This window comes from Pyrgilauda ruficollis, unplaced genomic scaffold (genome assembly GCF_017590135.1).
Source record: "Pyrgilauda ruficollis isolate IOZ18807 unplaced genomic scaffold, ASM1759013v1 scaffold235, whole genome shotgun sequence".
Taxonomy (NCBI): domain Eukaryota; kingdom Metazoa; phylum Chordata; class Aves; order Passeriformes; family Passeridae; genus Pyrgilauda; species Pyrgilauda ruficollis.
Window position 1 is genome coordinate 35,191 of NW_024523095.1, and position 17,805 is coordinate 52,995.

The 17,805-nt window shown below is 43.1% G+C and overlaps 1 protein-coding gene across 1 annotated transcript; it reads left to right on the top strand.

The window, feature by feature from the left end:
• The first annotated feature begins 1,627 nt into the window (after window positions 1-1,627).
• LOC121354695 (olfactory receptor 10AC1-like) lies at window positions 1,628-17,801 on the top strand. The gene is made up of 4 exons (XM_041469479.1): window positions 1,628-1,747; window positions 6,207-7,158; window positions 11,512-11,592; window positions 17,668-17,801. Exons 2-4 carry the CDS (start codon window positions 6,207-6,209, stop codon window positions 17,799-17,801), a joined length of 1,167 nt encoding a protein of 388 aa, XP_041325413.1. The 5' UTR covers window positions 1,628-1,747.
• Window positions 17,802-17,805: the final 4 nt, after the last annotated feature.

Below are 17,805 nucleotides of genomic sequence, written 5' to 3' on the forward strand. Positions count from 1 at the left end.
TCCTATTTTAGATTTGCTCTTTCTCTCTCTAGTTCTAAATGAGTTTTCTTCTAGCAACTCCATTTTATTCCAAATGGGAAAAGTTTATGATACTATTAACTGATGTAAAAACCATTTTTTTTTTTTTAGCAGAGACGCAGGACAATGCCTTTGGCTGGGTTAGACTATGAGTAAGTACAACGAGGTGAAAGAAATGCCCCACCCTTAACAAATCATGAGGAGTACTTAGCTGCCAGGTTGCCTGCCCTTTTTTTGCAAAACTCTGTTTTGGTTGGTTTATGGTTCAGCATCTTTCCCAGACTGAGTTCCCAGGCACGGTTTATCAAGCCAAACAACAGAAACTCGAGGAGAGCAGCGTGATGATTTTTCTCACCAAGGCAAACTGATGCCAGCCATCCTGCTGTTACCACCCCAGCCAGTTTCAGTTCCCGGTTTCCAGAAAGCTCTGAACATTGTGGGAATAAGGACACACTGCTCCTTCTAAAGGCTATGCCCAATTGTTTCAGGGCCTTGCCTCTGTGGGAGACAACATTTCTTGACTCCTCTTTACTACAGAATAGGGATCTGTTAAAAAGTCTCTGTCAAGATGCTGTAATTTTCAGCCCTTGGCCCTGCTATGTTATGATCATAATCAGCCGTACTGGAGTAAAAAATGCACTTTCTCAAAAGATATTGGCATTTATTTTTACATCGCCACTCTTAACATTTTCATTTGAGCGAATCTTACATTTCATCAACCACCAAAACCAATTCAAGCAATCCACCTTAAAACTGCCTTAAGTTCTCTAATCAGATAAGTCACCGTGACGCTTCTGAATGTTCAGTAGCTTCTGCCACTGAACATTCCTGCAGCAGAACATCAGAGCAGCTATGACAGCCAAAAGCTTTGCTTTCTACGGCGCTAAGATACCCCCAGAGGATCAATATCAGCGTGCTTTTGCACGCAAAGGAGATCTGCAATCTTTCTTATCCTCTTTATTCTCTTTTACCACTGGCTGGGTAGTTTGTGTTGCTTGAACATTGCTTTCAGCCTGCTGAAGAGCTTTGCATCCTCTGGGCTGAGAGCGCCATTTCCCTGGCCATTGCTGGGACTGGCTGTCCTTCTCCTCCAGGTTTCCAGGTACCTCCCTCAGTTTCCCTTTTGCCCAGATGGCTCCACATTACACTGAGCTTCCCAGTTTCTCTTGCCTTCTTTGGAGAAGGCTGGCGATCCACGGGTGTGGATAGGCAAGCCCGGTACTGGCCCTTTTTCTGAAGACCAAGGGGAATATGCTCTGAAGTATGTTGCAATGGCTGATAGAAGCTGATACGATGTGATTCATTAACCTTAGCTGGATTCCAAGAGACTCTTTATACAAATTCGGGCTAAGGCAGGCCAGTCCCAAAGCCTTGCAGGCACGTACTGAAAAAAATCACACAGTTAAGAGTGCGGGGGAGGAGAGCAGGGCTGAACTCTGCAGCCAGGCAGAAAGTACAGCTCTGTAACATGCTGCAGACTCAAGACATGCAAACACTAATGCCAACGTGCAGCTTTTAATAATCTGTTACGAATTTGGCTGTAAGCTGATGCAATGGAAGTGCTGGGAACCTGAAAGGTGTGGGCTAGAGGAGGAAGTACGGAGTCGCTTTGACATGCATATTCTCATCCTCTGCTGCTTGTTGTTTGTCTGGTTGCTGTGTGTTCTGGCACTGGGCTGCACAGCTCACTCCAGCTAGCACTCCCCTCTTGGGGAGCCGTGTTTTGGAGGTAAGGTGTGGGAGTGTGTTGAAACGTTGCGGGGAGGTGTAAGTTGCATGTTAATAAATGACGGCTTATCTGCACACACACAGACTGAAACAGTAATTTGCCTGATTTATTTCAGCGTAAGGCTGGGCACTATGGTAAAAAAAAATTAGTGTATATAACTGCTGACTGTGTGGTATTGGTTACTGGGTATGTGCTGACTCACCTCAGTTCACCTCCAGTCCAGCAGGAGGAAAGGACCATCTGAAGATGAGAAAGCTGGAATAGACTTGTCAAAGTAGCTCCTGATAATTATTTTTGCATTGTTACTGAGGCAGCAGATTTTCTCCTGCAGTTTGGGTCAGAGAAGAGGACAAAGTAAGAAGTAGCACCAGAGCCCCTGAATTTTATTTTGTAACACAAAGATAAACTCTGCATGAGTTAATCAGCTGGTGTCCTGAAATTCTGACAGAGTTTACTAGAGGGAGCAGTCTTACTCTGCAAAGCATTTGACTAAAATAGAGTTCACTGTAAAGATTTGCTTCCATTTATAATCCGCCCAAGTTGCTAGGTGTAATTAGAAAATAACCAGCACCTCGATTTTGCTCCTGTTACAGCTGCAGAGACATGTCACCAAGAGAGGCTTCAGAGTTGCTGTTTTGTTCAGCATTATACAGTACCTAGAATTCAAGACAGATTCAGAATTCAGTTTTGTAAATGCTCTAAAAAACATTCTGTGCCCTGAATTATTTGCAGAACCTTAAACAATAAGAAGTGTAAGGAAAATAATTGAAATGAAAAAAAAAAAAATTGAAAGTTAAGGAAGTGACTTGAGAAACTAAAGAGGATAGACTCTGCTGTCATAGCTGTAATTCCAAGAAGTTAAATGACAAGTTTAAAATAGAGTAAAAATACTTGAATACAACTTTGCCAGTGTTCCAGATATGGCTACACATGTGACAGATAAAGAGGCATAATCACTTTCCTTCACCTGCGGGACACATTCTTAGTATTGCAGCCCAGTAAGTGGCTGGTCTTTGTTGCCTCTTCCTGGCTCCTGTTTCTTGCTGTCCACTGGAAGCCCAGGTACTTTTCCCAGCACAATTAGCCCCAGACTGGATCGATGCATGAGGCAGTTTTGTTCCAAAAAAAATGTATATCACATAGAGAAAATATGAGAGAAAAACATTTTGAAAGTATTCCTTCTGAACCAGATCCTGTGAAAAATCTTGAGGTACCATATTTACATATTGCTGCCAAGCAGATCCATTTTAGCAGTCAAAAATCTTGACTGTGCTTCTTGTTTCTACTCACATAAGGCTACAGATCTCTTTCATTATCTCAGTGTAAGTGGCCAGGAATGAATGTAACAATGGCAATAAAAATAAATTGGGCTCCAATAATCTCAGTCCTTTCAATTGCTGAAAGGTGATTTCATCTGAGCGAGTAAAAGATAATGGGTCACCTGAACTGGTGAAAACTCCGTACACAGATGTGTTTAAAGTCTTTATATCTGTTTTGCTTTGCCTCTAAGTATTAGTTGGTTTAAACTCACCTAAAGACCCACAGCTTTATTTTTATTTAAGAAGAGCAGCAATGATTTTGTTACTTAAAATGTTGCCATGCCAGGTACAAAGCAGCCCCCTCAATAATCAGCTACTTTCAATTGCTTCAGTGAAGAGAACAAGAGAGCAGTGTGCTGCAGCTCTGCCATCTCTGAAGATGCAATTACATCCTATTGCTCGATTTACAGAAAAGCTGCAACCCCCCCTTTCTTGGGAGGAATGGAACTGCCTGCCCTTGGTGCAGGGAGGGAACAGGACAGACTTCTGTGTCAAATGGCATATAAGGAGCGGGGTCCTGCAGAGGAGAAGAGAGGATGGCCATGAGATGCTGAAAGAAAGCGTTGGTTCTAGGGGCACCCACAGCCAGAGGGAGCCCAGACTGGGCAAGAAACAGGATCTCAGCCAGACTGAACAGCACACATCATCAAGAGAAAGAAGTCTCTATTTTCTTACCTTTTAACCCAGAGAAGGTATGTTGCCACTGAAGCAAACAGCTTCAAATGAAAGGAAGGGAAACTCCTGGTTTTTTCCCACTTCTTAGCCCTGTTGTGTTTAGTAGAATCCTCTTAAAGTCTCAGCACTTGGAGTGAGGGGAGCCCCAGGTGGTCCTCAGTGACTCAGTCCACAGCGATGCACCAACCCCTTACTCCTGTTTTCAGTGAACACCTTCTGCTTGCATGGAGTGTCAAGAAAGATTTACAGCCAGGCTGCTTAGAACTGCTTTTGGGGAGCTCTTGCAGCAGCAAAATGTAGATGTAGGAGTTAACCATGGCTTTATAACTGCTGGAAACTGTGTCCAGCAGTAGTATTTTTACTTGCTTTTGCAGGATTGCTGCTTTCTCTATGTTCTCTAAAGAGCTCCTTCTTGGTCTTCACTGACAGTCGTGGAGTTTATGGTAGTTTCTTCCTAGCTTGTTAATTTTGCTGACTTATGCTCTAAGGCAGACTGATTAAATTCCTAGTTTTGCACCTGAGGTAATGTAATTGTGGGTATTTTCACATTTACCTGAGTCCCCAGATGTTTCCAATGCTGTGGAGATACTGAATCACAAGGAAACCTTGGGGCAAAAAAAAAATAAAAAGGCAAAGGTCTGTAGGCTTTAAGCAGATTTACCTCCTCAACTGTAGTGATTATTTTTTCTGGAGTTTTTTTGAAACATCTTTTTCCAGGAAAATACCCATCTCCATTAATAGCTTTTCCAACAATTTCACATTCCTTCTATTAGTCATTGATGACATTTCATGTAATTTTACAGTTTATTTCACACTTAAATATTGCTGGGACTTTTATATATGCAGAAGTCTTCAAGGAAGCTCTGATTTTATTTCTGTTTACGGCAAAGTGTAGAAAGAGTTGTAATTATTCCTTGTAGTTAATACTGTATTGATGAACATGCCAGCAATGAACTCTGTTCAACCATGACCTGTATATATAATTTATTTTTGTATGTCCCTCTACATTCTTATCTTTCCTGGATTTTTCAGCTTAAGTAGCTTTGTATCAGTCCACTTTCCTAGGAAATTTCTGTTCTTCCTGTGAAAAGCAAGATCTCAGTCTCAAAGTCCAGGATGTTAGCATTGTGTTTTCCTTAAAAAACTGTTATAGAGTATGTATGTTGCCATGGACAGCTTTGGTTTGGAGAGTGGAAGTTTGTTTACTTTAACTCTGATGCCACAGGGCTGAGCCAGGCATAAAGATGTAAGCAGCCAAATTGTCAGCCCTAATTTTGGAATCCTCATGTCTAATCACTGAAACCCTCTTTCTGTATGGACCTTATGGCAGACCCACTGTGGAGAAAAGCCAGTCAGAGAACACCTCAAATTCCCACTAATGGGAGTCAGGCTGCAGCACAGAAGCTCCAGCTCACTGTCTGGTTGTCCTTGCACATCTCTGACACAGATGTAGGGGACTGCAGAAGTGCTGGGACTAGAGGATTAACAGGTGTGCCTGGGAATAGAAGCACAAGGTACAGCAGCAGCTTCTGTGAGACCTAGGAGCTGACAGTTGTCAAGACCCAAACACCTCTGTCTGCAGCTTCTTAGGACACACAGATCAGGAGGGAGAGTCCAGTGAAGACTCTCAAAAGCAGGACAGCTCAGTCAGACTAATCAACTCCTAAAGGGCACCTAATGCATGTTGAAAGCCTACACATAGTCACAAATCCCAGAACAACTCAGAAGAAGTGATGAAGACCCAACGACTGACAGTCTTTGTCACCAATGTCATGACAAAGAATCCTAGGCAGATTGTTTGGGCACAAGAACCTTGGTGGTTGTGAGAGTTTGGGCCTGAGATTGTGCTGAATGTGGCCGAGTGAAATCACATTTGAAGTTTGGGATTTTTTTTCCTTTTTGATGAAAGGAAGGATGAAATCACCTTCCTCCCTACCCAATAAGCTTTACTACACTGGTTCTACAGTAATGCAGCATTATTTCCTATTACAAATCAAGGGTGACTCCGACGAGGGGAGAGAGAATGATGCATCTGACTCCATCATCAGAAGGCTAAATAATTACTTTATTATGCTATACTATATACATTGCATCTAAACAGAATCTGCCGTGCACTCACCCTTGCTCACAACTGCACAGAACTGCGCTCATCTCTCATTCTCTCGTGATTGTCTCGTGACAGTCTGACACACACACTCTCCTGGCCCTGACAGGCCAAGGAAACAAAACATCCCCTCTCTGGGTAAACAATCTCCATATTGCATTCCACTTTAGCACAACACAGGCACAGCAAGTGATAAGAATTGTGTTTTCTCTTTCTCTGATGTTCAGAGAATGTGAATCCCAGAAATATTCCTGGGAAGAATTGTGCCTTGCTTTTCTCTGTGAAGAGAAATGTGGCAACAATATGGAATTGATTGCCAGACATCGAATTCAGCTGTTTCCCTTCTGTTTCTCTCCTGCAGATGCCATGTGAGGGCTGCATGGAGTGGGACAACGTGAGCACTGGTGCAACCACGGAGTTCCTCCTGCTCGGCTTCTCCGAGCTGCTCCATCTGCGAGTCCTGCTCTTCCTTACCTTTCTCACTGTCCATTTGGTCACACTGGCAGGGAATATGATGATCTTCATGGCGGTGGTGATGGAGCCCTCACGTCCCCCCATGCTCTTCTTCCTCGGCCAACTCTCTGCCGTGGAGCTCTGCTACACTTTAGTCATCGCGCCCAAGGCGCTGCTCGGCCTGGCGGCGGGCGGCAGCGCCATCTCCGCGCTGGGCTGTGCCGCACAGATGCAGCTCTTCGTGGCCCTCGGCGGGGCCGAGTGCTTCCTGCTGGCAGCCATGTCCTACGACCGCTACGTGGCCGTGTGCCAGCCCCTGCGCTACGCGGCCCTGATGGGCGAGGGGCTGTGCCTCCGCCTGGCTCTGGCCTGCGCCCTGGGAGGCTTCGCCGTCGCCCTGGGCCTGACGGTGGCTGTGTTCCGCCTGCCTTTCTGTCAGCCCCGCCGCATCGAGCACTTCTTCTGCGATGTGCCTGCCGTGCTGCGCCTGGCCTGCGCGCAGGGCTACGCGGCCCAGCTGCCCGCGCTGGCGGCCTGCGTGCTCCTGCTGCTGCTCCCCTTCCTGCTAATCCTGGCCTCGTACCTCTGCATTGCTGTGGCTTTGTTAGGCGTCGCCTCCCCTGCGGGAAGGGGCAAGGCCTTTTCCACCTGCATTTCACACCTGGCCGTCACCTTACTGCATTACGGCTGTGCCACCTTCATCTACATTCGTCCCACGTCCAGTTACTCACCGGCTCGGGACAAGGTGGTGTCTCTGGTCTACACCAACATTACTCCTTTAATGTATCCCCTCATTTACAGCCTGAGGAACAAGGAAATCAGAGGGATCCTCAGGAAAATGCTGAGAAGGAAGAAAATAGGTGAACTGGGATACTATAGGAGTTGTGATGTGTGTGTATGTGGTAAATTTTAGTAGAAAAAACACATGCTTGCTGGAAAACAGACCCATAACCAGACCACCATAGGCTTCCCTAAGGCAAATATCCAGGCAGAATTCTACATGCATCACTACGTTTATGAGAAAAAGATATCTCTGCTCAAAAAAATCCCCAACATAACGCTTGATCTAAAGGAAAATGCTTTAGTGAGTTGTGAGGGTGAAGAGCTTGGATCAGTCACTGGTCTCGCTTCTCTGATCACATACATATTCAGACTCACATTCACAGTCATCCCAGCACAATCAGAAGATCAACAAAAAAATTTCTAAAGCTAATAAACCAATACTACAATATTAATTTTGTTATTTTTCTATCAAGATGACAGTAGAAATTGGGTAGTCAGTTCAAATTTTAGACTGGTAAGTTTAGCAGCACAGGAAATCTGTAGGGGCTGAAAGGAAGGTTAGAAGAAGAAAGTCCATGGCTAGGAAGAAGGGTAAAATAGCTGTGGTTTTCTCCAAATTTAGTAGAAGGCTGCACTCTGGCATCACATGACAAATGGAAAGATTGTTAGTGTAAACTCATCTAACCTTGAATTATTCTACATATTGAAAGTTAAAATGCCATTAGTCTAACAAGAGTACGACTTCGCTATGCCTGTTCTGCAGGAAGCAAAACATATTTCCTTTTACAGGGAGATGCTTTAGGTTTGGATTGTTCCTATGGCAACACAAAGGCTAAGATACTTGTTTTATCATGTGACTTTCACCAGCAAAGACTGCACCATATAAATATGAACGCCTGGGGAGTGTTGAGATCTGTAATTGTAAAAGTAATAATACTGCTGCCACAGTTACTGCAATTTCTTCAGCAAAACCAGTGAGAGTTACAGCACAGGCTGGACTGCAGCAGATGTAAGAGTCTGAAAGGTGCAGAGTATTTTGTGAGTTTCCTATGTGTAGGAGGAACAGCATGATTCAGACAAATTAGAGAAGATCAATTTTGGCCAGGGAGAAGGGGGGAAAGAACCAACTTAATTATTTTATTTAATACTTCCCTCCTCCGTGTCTCTTTAAAGGTCATAGAGACCCTATGATTCAGAACCCACGTTCTACACAGAAAATAGTTGAGAAAAAATTAAAATGTTTGCTTCTGTTCCTCTGTCTAATCAAAAGGAATTTCATCACCCCAGCTGCCCTCAACTCTCTTGCTGGGCAGATTGAGAGAGCAGAGTGGTATTTGCTTTCTCTGGGCTACAATCATTAAAAATTATGGTAAGTGGATGTGACAAATGTAAGAAATTGGCACCGTAACTAAGGAAGTTAACTTGGAGCCTTCTGACAAAAGAGAAAAGTGGAATTTAAAATTGACATTAAAAGCTGTCTTCAAGTTCAGAGTCTAGCCTGACTAAAACATTAACACAGAATATTGGCTCTCAAGTCAATGAATACCTAATTACTCTGTGGGCAAACACTTAGCTGCATTATTTAAAATTATCAAAGTTGCAGTGAACATTTTAATCACCTGCCAGCTCTTCCAAAAGTGAGAAGGGGAGGGTCTCAATGAGAGAACACTATGTACTAATAGAGAAGTACTTCAGAATTACATTAGAGAAGTACTTTGAATCAAATACTATTAAGTAACTGTAATGAGCACAGGAAAATAGGAAGCAACCCTTCTAAATCCTGTCAAGTCAAATGAGGCTTTGAAGTTAATCCTGCTGCAAGCAGTTGGCTGGACTTGAAATGGCCAGAGGTCCTTCTTGAGATTAGCAGGACTCTGCATCAGAGGTTTCTAACCTGCCGTCTAGGAGGTACTGATATGTCCAGAAGCTTGGCAATAAAACTGAAGGACAGAAAGACACTGAGGTTTATAATACTCTTCAAAGCCTTGGTAGAGACCCTCACATATTTCTGGCAGCTGTGGGCATGGGATAGCAGAGAGATAACTGTGACCTGCTGTGGGGAGACAGCAGGGCTGTCCCCTGAACCAGGACGTTCCTCGTCAACCACTGCAGAACGGAGGCACCTGGGCAGACCTCTCCCCACCCCAGGGATATAAGATGATGCCTCTGGAAGGGATGACGTGACCTAAACAGCAGCCAGGTTAGACCCCCAGCTCTTTCATTCTGAGATACATGTGGGAAGTACAACAAGCAGTGGAGGCTTTCTGAGAAGACACTTTCTCTACCCAATGTTTTGCAGATGAACAGAGTGAGGAGATATCCCATAGTCCAAGACCATCCTCACCAGTATTCCCACACCCACTAGTCCAAGACTAGCCCCATCAGTATTCCCACACCCATTCACAGCACCCTTTCCCCCCACCCCATGCCAGCTGTATTGAGCACTGTATAGATCTGTAGAGAGCATGAGGTAAGAGCAGCAGTAATGTATGAGATATCAGACACATCTTCTTTCTAAAATGTTATCTTTTAACCTGCCTGAGGTCCCTTTTCCACTCAACAAGTGGCAGTTTCAGTCCTGTTGACTCAGCACACTGTGTGCTGAGAGCTGGAGATCGCTCAAGCGAAGTATCCACCGTCCCTGATGTAGGCATGAGCACAAATAATAATTTTAAAAAGGTGATTTCTAAGTTCTTTTCAGAGCTTCCTAGGGAACAGCAGGATCCAGTCAGGCAGTGCGGATTTTGACAAGTGCACATTCCACCTCCAACCAAAGATGGGTATGGAAAAGATCTTTCCATGGGTGTTGTAGTTTTTTGGGTTGGGCAGGGATTCAAGACTCGCCAGTGAACGAGTACAGCTGGCTACCTGCATTTCACAAATGGTCTTGGCCATTCTTGGAAGAGGAATGCAGAGACCTGAGATGTGGCAAACATAGATGTCATGAAGTTTTCCAGTGAAACCAATTAGGACATCACTAAGAATCACTTCATGGTTTACACAGCCATAAAAACAGTGTATTCAACTTTGCAATTAATTTCGTAAAGGCGGCCCTGAGCAAGCACTGTGTGAGAACACAGATCTTATCAATGGTGCAGCACCAGAGCCCAGCCTGTAAGAGTTCAACCGGTAAGATCACATCAGTGATCAGCTGTCCACATTCTCAAAAATGAAGAGAGTTTGGAGGATGATGGCCCAGACTTGGGGCAGCATCCAGGATACTCAAGGTCCGGCACCTTGAATGGTGCATGCCACTGAAAGGTTTCTCCACTCAAGGAGATACTTCAAAGTGGCTCCTTGAGAGCTACTACCAGTACCAGTGATACTGGGAGGATACAAGTGAAACCTGCCTTTCAGTATAGAGAGAAACCAGAGAAAAATGCTTTGGTGTTTTTTGTTTGTTTGTTTTTGGTTGGTTGGTTTTTGTTTGGTTGGGGTTTTTTGTTTTGTTTTGGGGTTTTTTGCACACTATTATGCTTTGCTGGCAACCCAGGTAAGACATTTCCTAAAAGTTGTTCCTATAAATAATCAATCTCCTAAAAGATATAAATGCGCTTGCATTAAAAGAAAATTCTTATTTTCATAGGAGTATAAATACAAAAAGTTTATTTAGGGGATTTGTTTCTATTATGGGTAAGAAGGGATTTGTTTCCATTATGGGTAAGGAAAGTTGAAAATTTGTCAAAAGTCCAGTTTTAAGAGCTAGGAAGAAATTTCAGTGTATTTATCTTCCCTTGACAAAGTCATGTTATCACATTCTGTCTGTTTTGGCTTATATGGAAAGTGTGTCCACCAGCCTTTCTTTCTTTCACATTCCTTAAAAGCTTAGAAAACCTGCAAATAATCCTATATTTACCCAAAGAGATGTTTTTTATCCTTTGATCTGAAGCAGGAAGGTGAAATTAATACAGCTATTTAGAATAATGGAGTTGTAAAATTAAATGGCTGTGGGCTTAGTAGTAAACCTAGAAAATAGATGTTAATATCATGAGGGTGAAAAGTTGTCAAAGATTTTCTTTATTAAGAAAAGGCCTCTGTTTTTGATGTTTATTATGAACATGCCAAAGGAGCAATATTTACTGTTATTATTTTACTATTTACATATTTTACTATTATAAAGGCTAGAATGCTATAGGAGTTTCTCTTGCAGATATTTATAGATAGAAGATTTACAAAAGAAGAGAGACAAGTCCTTCCTGAGATTGTTTTTTACTATTATATGAAATTATGTATTCAGCATATAAAATCTGATAATTTCCTGTATGATATAAAACAAATATAGTCCACACCCCCATAAACAAGCTAATGGGAAAGAAATATACTTAAATAATCTGCCATTTCTCCACAGAATTAAACATTTCTACAAGCTTTTTATTTATCAACTCAGCTGTTGCACAGGCCTTAAGTTTCCTTTAAATGGATTGTTTCAGGAAGCAACCAGGAGCAGAGGACAAAAACTAATCAGGAGACCAAAGTGGAGCTGAAAATTGAGGTGAAGCTCCTGCCAGCTGGTTGGTTTCAGAATTAGTTTCACCTTGCCCTACAAGTACCTCCACATCAAAAAGCTGACTGAAGGTGTTATTAATAATTCCAGCACTGTATCCCTAACCTAAAGCTCTTGGCTCTAAAGATCCTATTGTGCTCAGTTGTCTTCCAAGCAATTCCAGGAAACAGTGAGAATGGGAAGGTCGATACCCACCCAGAGTGTACCTTTGGCTTTACCTGCAAGAATATGAGACAGGCTGGTTTTACAAATTGGTATGTAAAGATGTAAGACCGTCTGGTTCTACAAATTGGCATGTAAAGTTGAGGGAAGACCTGATGGCTCAGCAGCATATGGCCTCTAGCCTAGTCACTGCTGAAAATCAGGTCTCCTAAAATCTGTGTAGTGTTTCATTGTGGTTTTGCTGTACAGTTGCTCTCAGCATTCATTTCAGTTTTCATGTTTTGATTTAGTTAATGAGTTCAAGTTTCAAAAAATCAAGTGGGAGGCTGAACTGAGAATAGAGTTGGCAGTGAGTTGGGAAGATGTTAACACATTCAATGCCCTCTTTCCACCTGCAAGGTGTCTGCTTCAAATACCTTCTCCTGATGCCCACCTTGAAACCTCTCAGGGAGAATGCTGCTTGCTAACACAGTGAACAGTGGAAACTATTTCGTTTCTGCACTGGACAGCAACTCTTCAACATCAGGATCAAGCTACAACAGCAACAAATATGGACAAGCTTCTTGTGTTTAGATTGTGGAGGCAACTGTAATTTGTTAAGAAGAAGACCATAAAAATATCTTGAAAAAACATATTAGAAACATACATAAAAGCTTTAAAACATTTGTTATAAACACCCAGAAAATAAAAGATTTATTAACTTACACATTCACCTGTAAGAGCAAAAAAATAATTTAAAATCACACTATCTAAATGACTAGTGATATGGCTTTTTCTTGTATTTTAGTAAAGCCTTTTCAGCGTCAGTGAGATATTTCCATGCTTGAACATAATTAATCCAGGAGTGGGGAAGAACAGCTAGAATATATGAAAAAATTACAGAGAGGTATGTGTTTGCCATGCAGAGGTTACTATTGCTATATTTTGAGCTTTGATTCACCTACTAAAAATATTATAATCTCACTTTTCTATAAGGTAGTGGAATAAGTCATCAGCATTTCTCTACTAGAAATAAGTAATCAGTTCATTTCTCTACTAGAAATCAAATTTATCTGGGTCAGATTTTATGTTTATCACACATATGCTGTTGTGTTAGTAATGCTCAAGGAGAAACTGAATCCTCTCATGAAATCTTAATGCCACCAAGATGAATAGATGTCTTTAAAGATACCCAGGAAGAACGTGCCCTCAAAGAGAAGTGCTAAGTGTAGAACTGCACTTTTTGAATTTCTAAGTATATAATGTGCTGCAACCGTATAATAGAAAGTAACTAACTCCTGTGACCCAGATTTGTACCACTTAGGGAAGTTTTATGATTAGGAGAATGAATCAGATTCTATTATGACTTGCTTTTCATTGGATTCCTCTTGTCTGTACAAAATGTCACGCCTCAGCATAGGCGAAGCCCTGTTTGGCTGCTCTCCGCAGGCACCGGGACCTCTGGGGCTCCGCAGCCGCTGGACCACGAGGGGGAGCCGAGCCGGGCTAACACGGCAAGAGAGTTGTCTCAGGTAATTTCTGCCGAAAAGCAAGGTCCTCCCCCTCATTTGCAGGATGGTGTAATAATTTAACTGAGCCCTGTTTTGCAAGCCAAATAAGAGCATGGCAGACCATGGCAGGATAAGCTTATCCAGAGACAAAAGCCAGCGAGCCTGCAGTTCAGGCAGCAGTGTAAACACGCTTCCCTGCCTGATCAGGTATCCAGCCAGAGCATCAGCACGCAGAGAAACACCTGTTTAGTGAGCTGCTGATGATCAAGTAAATGGAGTTTTATTCAGGAATACTGGGCTTCTTCTAGTCCATGTATTGTATGACATCTCTGCTAGGTGGAAAATGCATTTGGGAAGTTACCCTCCTGTTTTGACTGGAGCCCAAGTAAGGAACTGCCTACATTCCTGGTGGAAGAAAATGTGATTGCTCATCTACCAATGATGAACTGAATGAGCAAAAGATTGATGTGGGGAGGGATGACTGGAGGCCTTTAGCCCAAATACCTGCTCACTGCAGGGTTAACACCAAAACCGTGTCAGGTTGCCCAGGGCCTTTCAGGCAAAGCTTTTACATCTCCAAGGGTGCTTATCTCACATATGTGAGGAAGAATAAGGGAGTGTCTCCTGCTTCTTCTGTGTATGAAAACTCAGATCTGCGCCTTGTCTCTATCAGCTTCATTCATTCCCTTGCCCTTGTTCTTCTTCTCAAGGGAGAAAGATAACCAGCTTGACTACTTGTGCAGTCAGGTCCTCAGGTCTCTAACACAGGGGTGGCTGCTATGTTGATCCAGAGGAGCTACTTGTACTACTTCATAGGAGTTTAAAATATTTATTTAAAATAAAATCTGAGTTTCTGAATGAAACATGTGGTAGGAGTCTAAATGGTTGGAGTCTGTTTTCTGCAGAAAAACAGTCTGAAGTCAGCTGTTTGAAATACTCTAAGATAATTGCTGGTGGAGTAGAGCCAGAAAACCTTCTAAGATAAACATGAAAACACTAGAATATTTAACTGTGGTCATGCAGGTGAGAATAAGGGACAGAAAGCACACATTTTCTGCAGGGAATAAGACTTTGAAACAGAGCACATCTTAGGCTCTACAGAGCTGTCATAGATTACTCCTAGAGTTGTAGAAATAGTAGATAAAAGGAGTGAATCAGAGACCACAGAACAAGAGCAAGTTCCTCCTTTAGATTGAGGTGGGACTTGTTGCAAAATGGATTTGAGGCCTCTGGAAGACCTATACATCTATGTTACTAGGATACCTTACTCAAAGCCAGTTCAGGATGCACAGATTCAAGTTATCAGTACCAAAGGGATGCTTTAATAATTAGGGAAGTGATATCAAGTGAGAAACTCCAGAGATTATTTCTAGGTTCTGTTTAATTCATCATCTGTAAGGACATTTAACAGCACAATGGTGAAACTAATTCTAAAATATGAGGAGCAGCAAACAGAGTAAACAATTTATAAGAATCATATGAGACAGTTCTGTCTGAACTGCAGTTCAAAAGAAGCACGTCCCAACTCAGCCTTGGGAGTGCCCTTTGACTTTCCCAAGAGCACATTAAAACAAAACCTGGTGCACAGCCTTCTTCCTCACTTCCCTCACCACAAGCCCACATAGCTGTAGGAGGAAGGCCCAGGTGTGTTGTGTGGTGATATTTTCCAGCTGGATACCTAATCACAGTGATACTCAAAACAAGATTCTGGGAAATGGAAGGAAAAAAATGTGCCCTGCAATTCAGAAATACTCAGAGGGCCAAGAAAGAGAGGATGAGAATCAGCCCAAAGATGTGCTAAGAGTGAGCTGAAAAGATGAAGTTACCTTCTTAACACCAAGACGCATGCCAGAGATGGGATGCTCACTGGGAAGCCATGAGAGTGAGAGGCTGTGGGGATGTAAATCATAGAATCATAGAATATGATTGTAAACAAGACATAAAAAGATTTTTTTTAATTAAGTTCTTTCAGTTTTGCTTATTTGTTGTTTGTTTGGGATTTGTTTGTTTTAGTTGTTTGTTGGTGGTGGTTTTGTTTGTGTTTTTTTACAGTCAGAGAATTAATTTTGCCCAACAATATCCAAAGACAAAATCCAAGCTTGTGATGCACAAACAGAATAACAATGTCAATGAAATACTGAGTATGAAAATGCATGTGTGGTACTCACTCTTCTGGCTACAGGCTCTGTGTATATTCCCTCTTTTTCCCTTTGGATCTGCATTTTGGTGCAGAGGACACATGGGAAAACAATCTGGCAGAGCTTTTACAGGTATCAGCAAAGTTCCAGGCTTTTTGTGTTTTTACTTCTGTATGCTCCCAGTTGTTTATAGATTTTCTTCAGATCCTGATGCTGCTGAAACATTAGACTGTATTTTGTTTCACTATCATTGTACACATTCTGACTGTGAGCTACACTAGATGATCTCCAATCTGAAAAACCACAAAGCAATAAATACGATTTCTGACCACCATTATGTGGAAAACCCCAATTGCTGATCCCCTTCTGCCAACACTACAAGGGGGAGAAAAAGAAAGTAATTTTTTTTTAGGCCACATTCTCCAGTAAGCTCAAGTAAATTGCTTCCTGCCTACTCCTTGGATCAAATGTTCTGAGTATCTGCACACCAGGGACATGGAGAGAGAACATCCCAAGGCTCTTCACTCCACAACTTGTCACTTCTGGGATTTTACAGATACAAACCCTGTAAGTCCTGAGGAGCCAAATGTCAGGCATCGTCATGGATTTTTTTTTTTCTCCTGAGGAAGAACATGAGCTCCTGGCCTTCCCTAGAGCCTTATCCTCCAGCTGCAAATGGTTCTTCCCCATTTCATTTCTATTTAGGCCTTGCCTAAGTCGTCCCATCACAGAAAAGTTAGCTGTGGGTCTGTCTGCCCCACTGCTACATCACATACTGAAGAAGGGACAGAACTGTACAAATGAAGCCCTAAATGGACACATTCCCCCAGCACAAACTCAAGGTATGGGTTGTAGACCAAAAAATCTTATATGACTCCTGCAATGGGAGTCATTCAATTGTGGGGGAAACATAGGCATAACAGTTTGACTTAGCACTGTGGACTGATACAGAGAACTTTAGACAGGATTAAACTGTACAAATTTAAGGTACAACTACACTGAATGCCATTTACATGTGAATTATTTGCACCTATATTTTACTTAATGTGCTATGTAAAATTATAAGCTTAGTATTGTAACCATTTGTTCTGAAATGTCTCTTGTCTACGTTCAGACATCTTGGGATAGATCTTGCTTTCTCAGGATGTATAGTTTGAAAATCACAGAATTCACTGAAAGATTAGATGCCAAGGCCCTCAGAGAGTCCACAGTCCCAAATGCTGCTCAGAGCAGGGCTGACTCCAGAGGTGGATATGTTGTTCATGGCTGTGTCCCAGCAAATCTGGAACATGTCCAAGGGTGGAGATCCCCCAGCCTCTCTAAGCAACCTGACAAGGTCCTTTCTTTAGCCTTCCTTGGGGAGGAGGAGGAGGAAGAGAGCAGGAGGAATGCAGCCGTACAGCAAGTGTAAGTGTAATAATACCATCTGTATTTTACGGGGAGGGGTGTAATAGCTGTGTATGGGTGGGAGTAACATCCTTGATGAATGCCAGAAGAGACAGAGCAAAGGCAAGTTCTTTTGTATTTATGTCCCTCAGGAAGAAAACGAAAAGTCCCATGAGGTCTTCCTACACAGAGAAAGAATTCTTCTAGTTTGCTTCCTCTTCCATGATTTTTTTTTTTTCTGAGAAGCAGGCACTGTCCATCAATGCTGAGGAGCATACTAAATGAAAATCAGTAATTCTGCCAGACAAAGTGGTATTGCTGTCACTCTGTGACATACTTGGGAACTAAATGGTCTGCTGTCCCTGTGTACAGATGGATTTCCTAAACATATTCAGTGAGGATGGCTCAGTGGTTTTAGCCCCATTATCACAGATCACAGAATCACAGAATGGTTTGGCTTGGAAGAGACCTGGAAGATCATCTATTTCCAACTGTCCTGCCATGAGGGTTGGAACTAGACCTTCCACTAGACCAGATTGCTCCAGGGTCCCATCCAGCCTGGCCTTGAACACTTACAGGGATGGAATAGCAACAACCTCCCTGGGCAACCTGTCCCAGTACTTCACCACCCTGAAGAATTTCTTCCTAAAATTTCAGTTTAAAGCCATTGCCGGGGCCGGCGGGATCGGGAAGGATGGCGAGGGCTGCCCAGGAGGTGGCAATCGGGAGCCTCTTACGGGAGTGGAGCAAAGGTGGAGGGAGGCTCCCAGGAAAGAGGTGGCTGCCTTTAAGGTGGGTTTATTTGCCTGCCAGATGGGAAGTCTGTGACCAGCCCCTTAGAACAGGTAAAGGCAGTAAGGCTTCTCCACCCACTCGCCTTGATCTTTCATCACCACCGTGGGCCAGGCTTGTGCAACGTGCGCGCCGCGCTCGGGAGCCTGCGGGAGAGGCCCATGCGCTGCCCGCAGCAGCCCGGGCACGGAGGCCGGAGCCGGCGGGGGCTGCGAGCCGGGCCCCCTCTCCGGCCAGCCCGGGGCTGAGCGC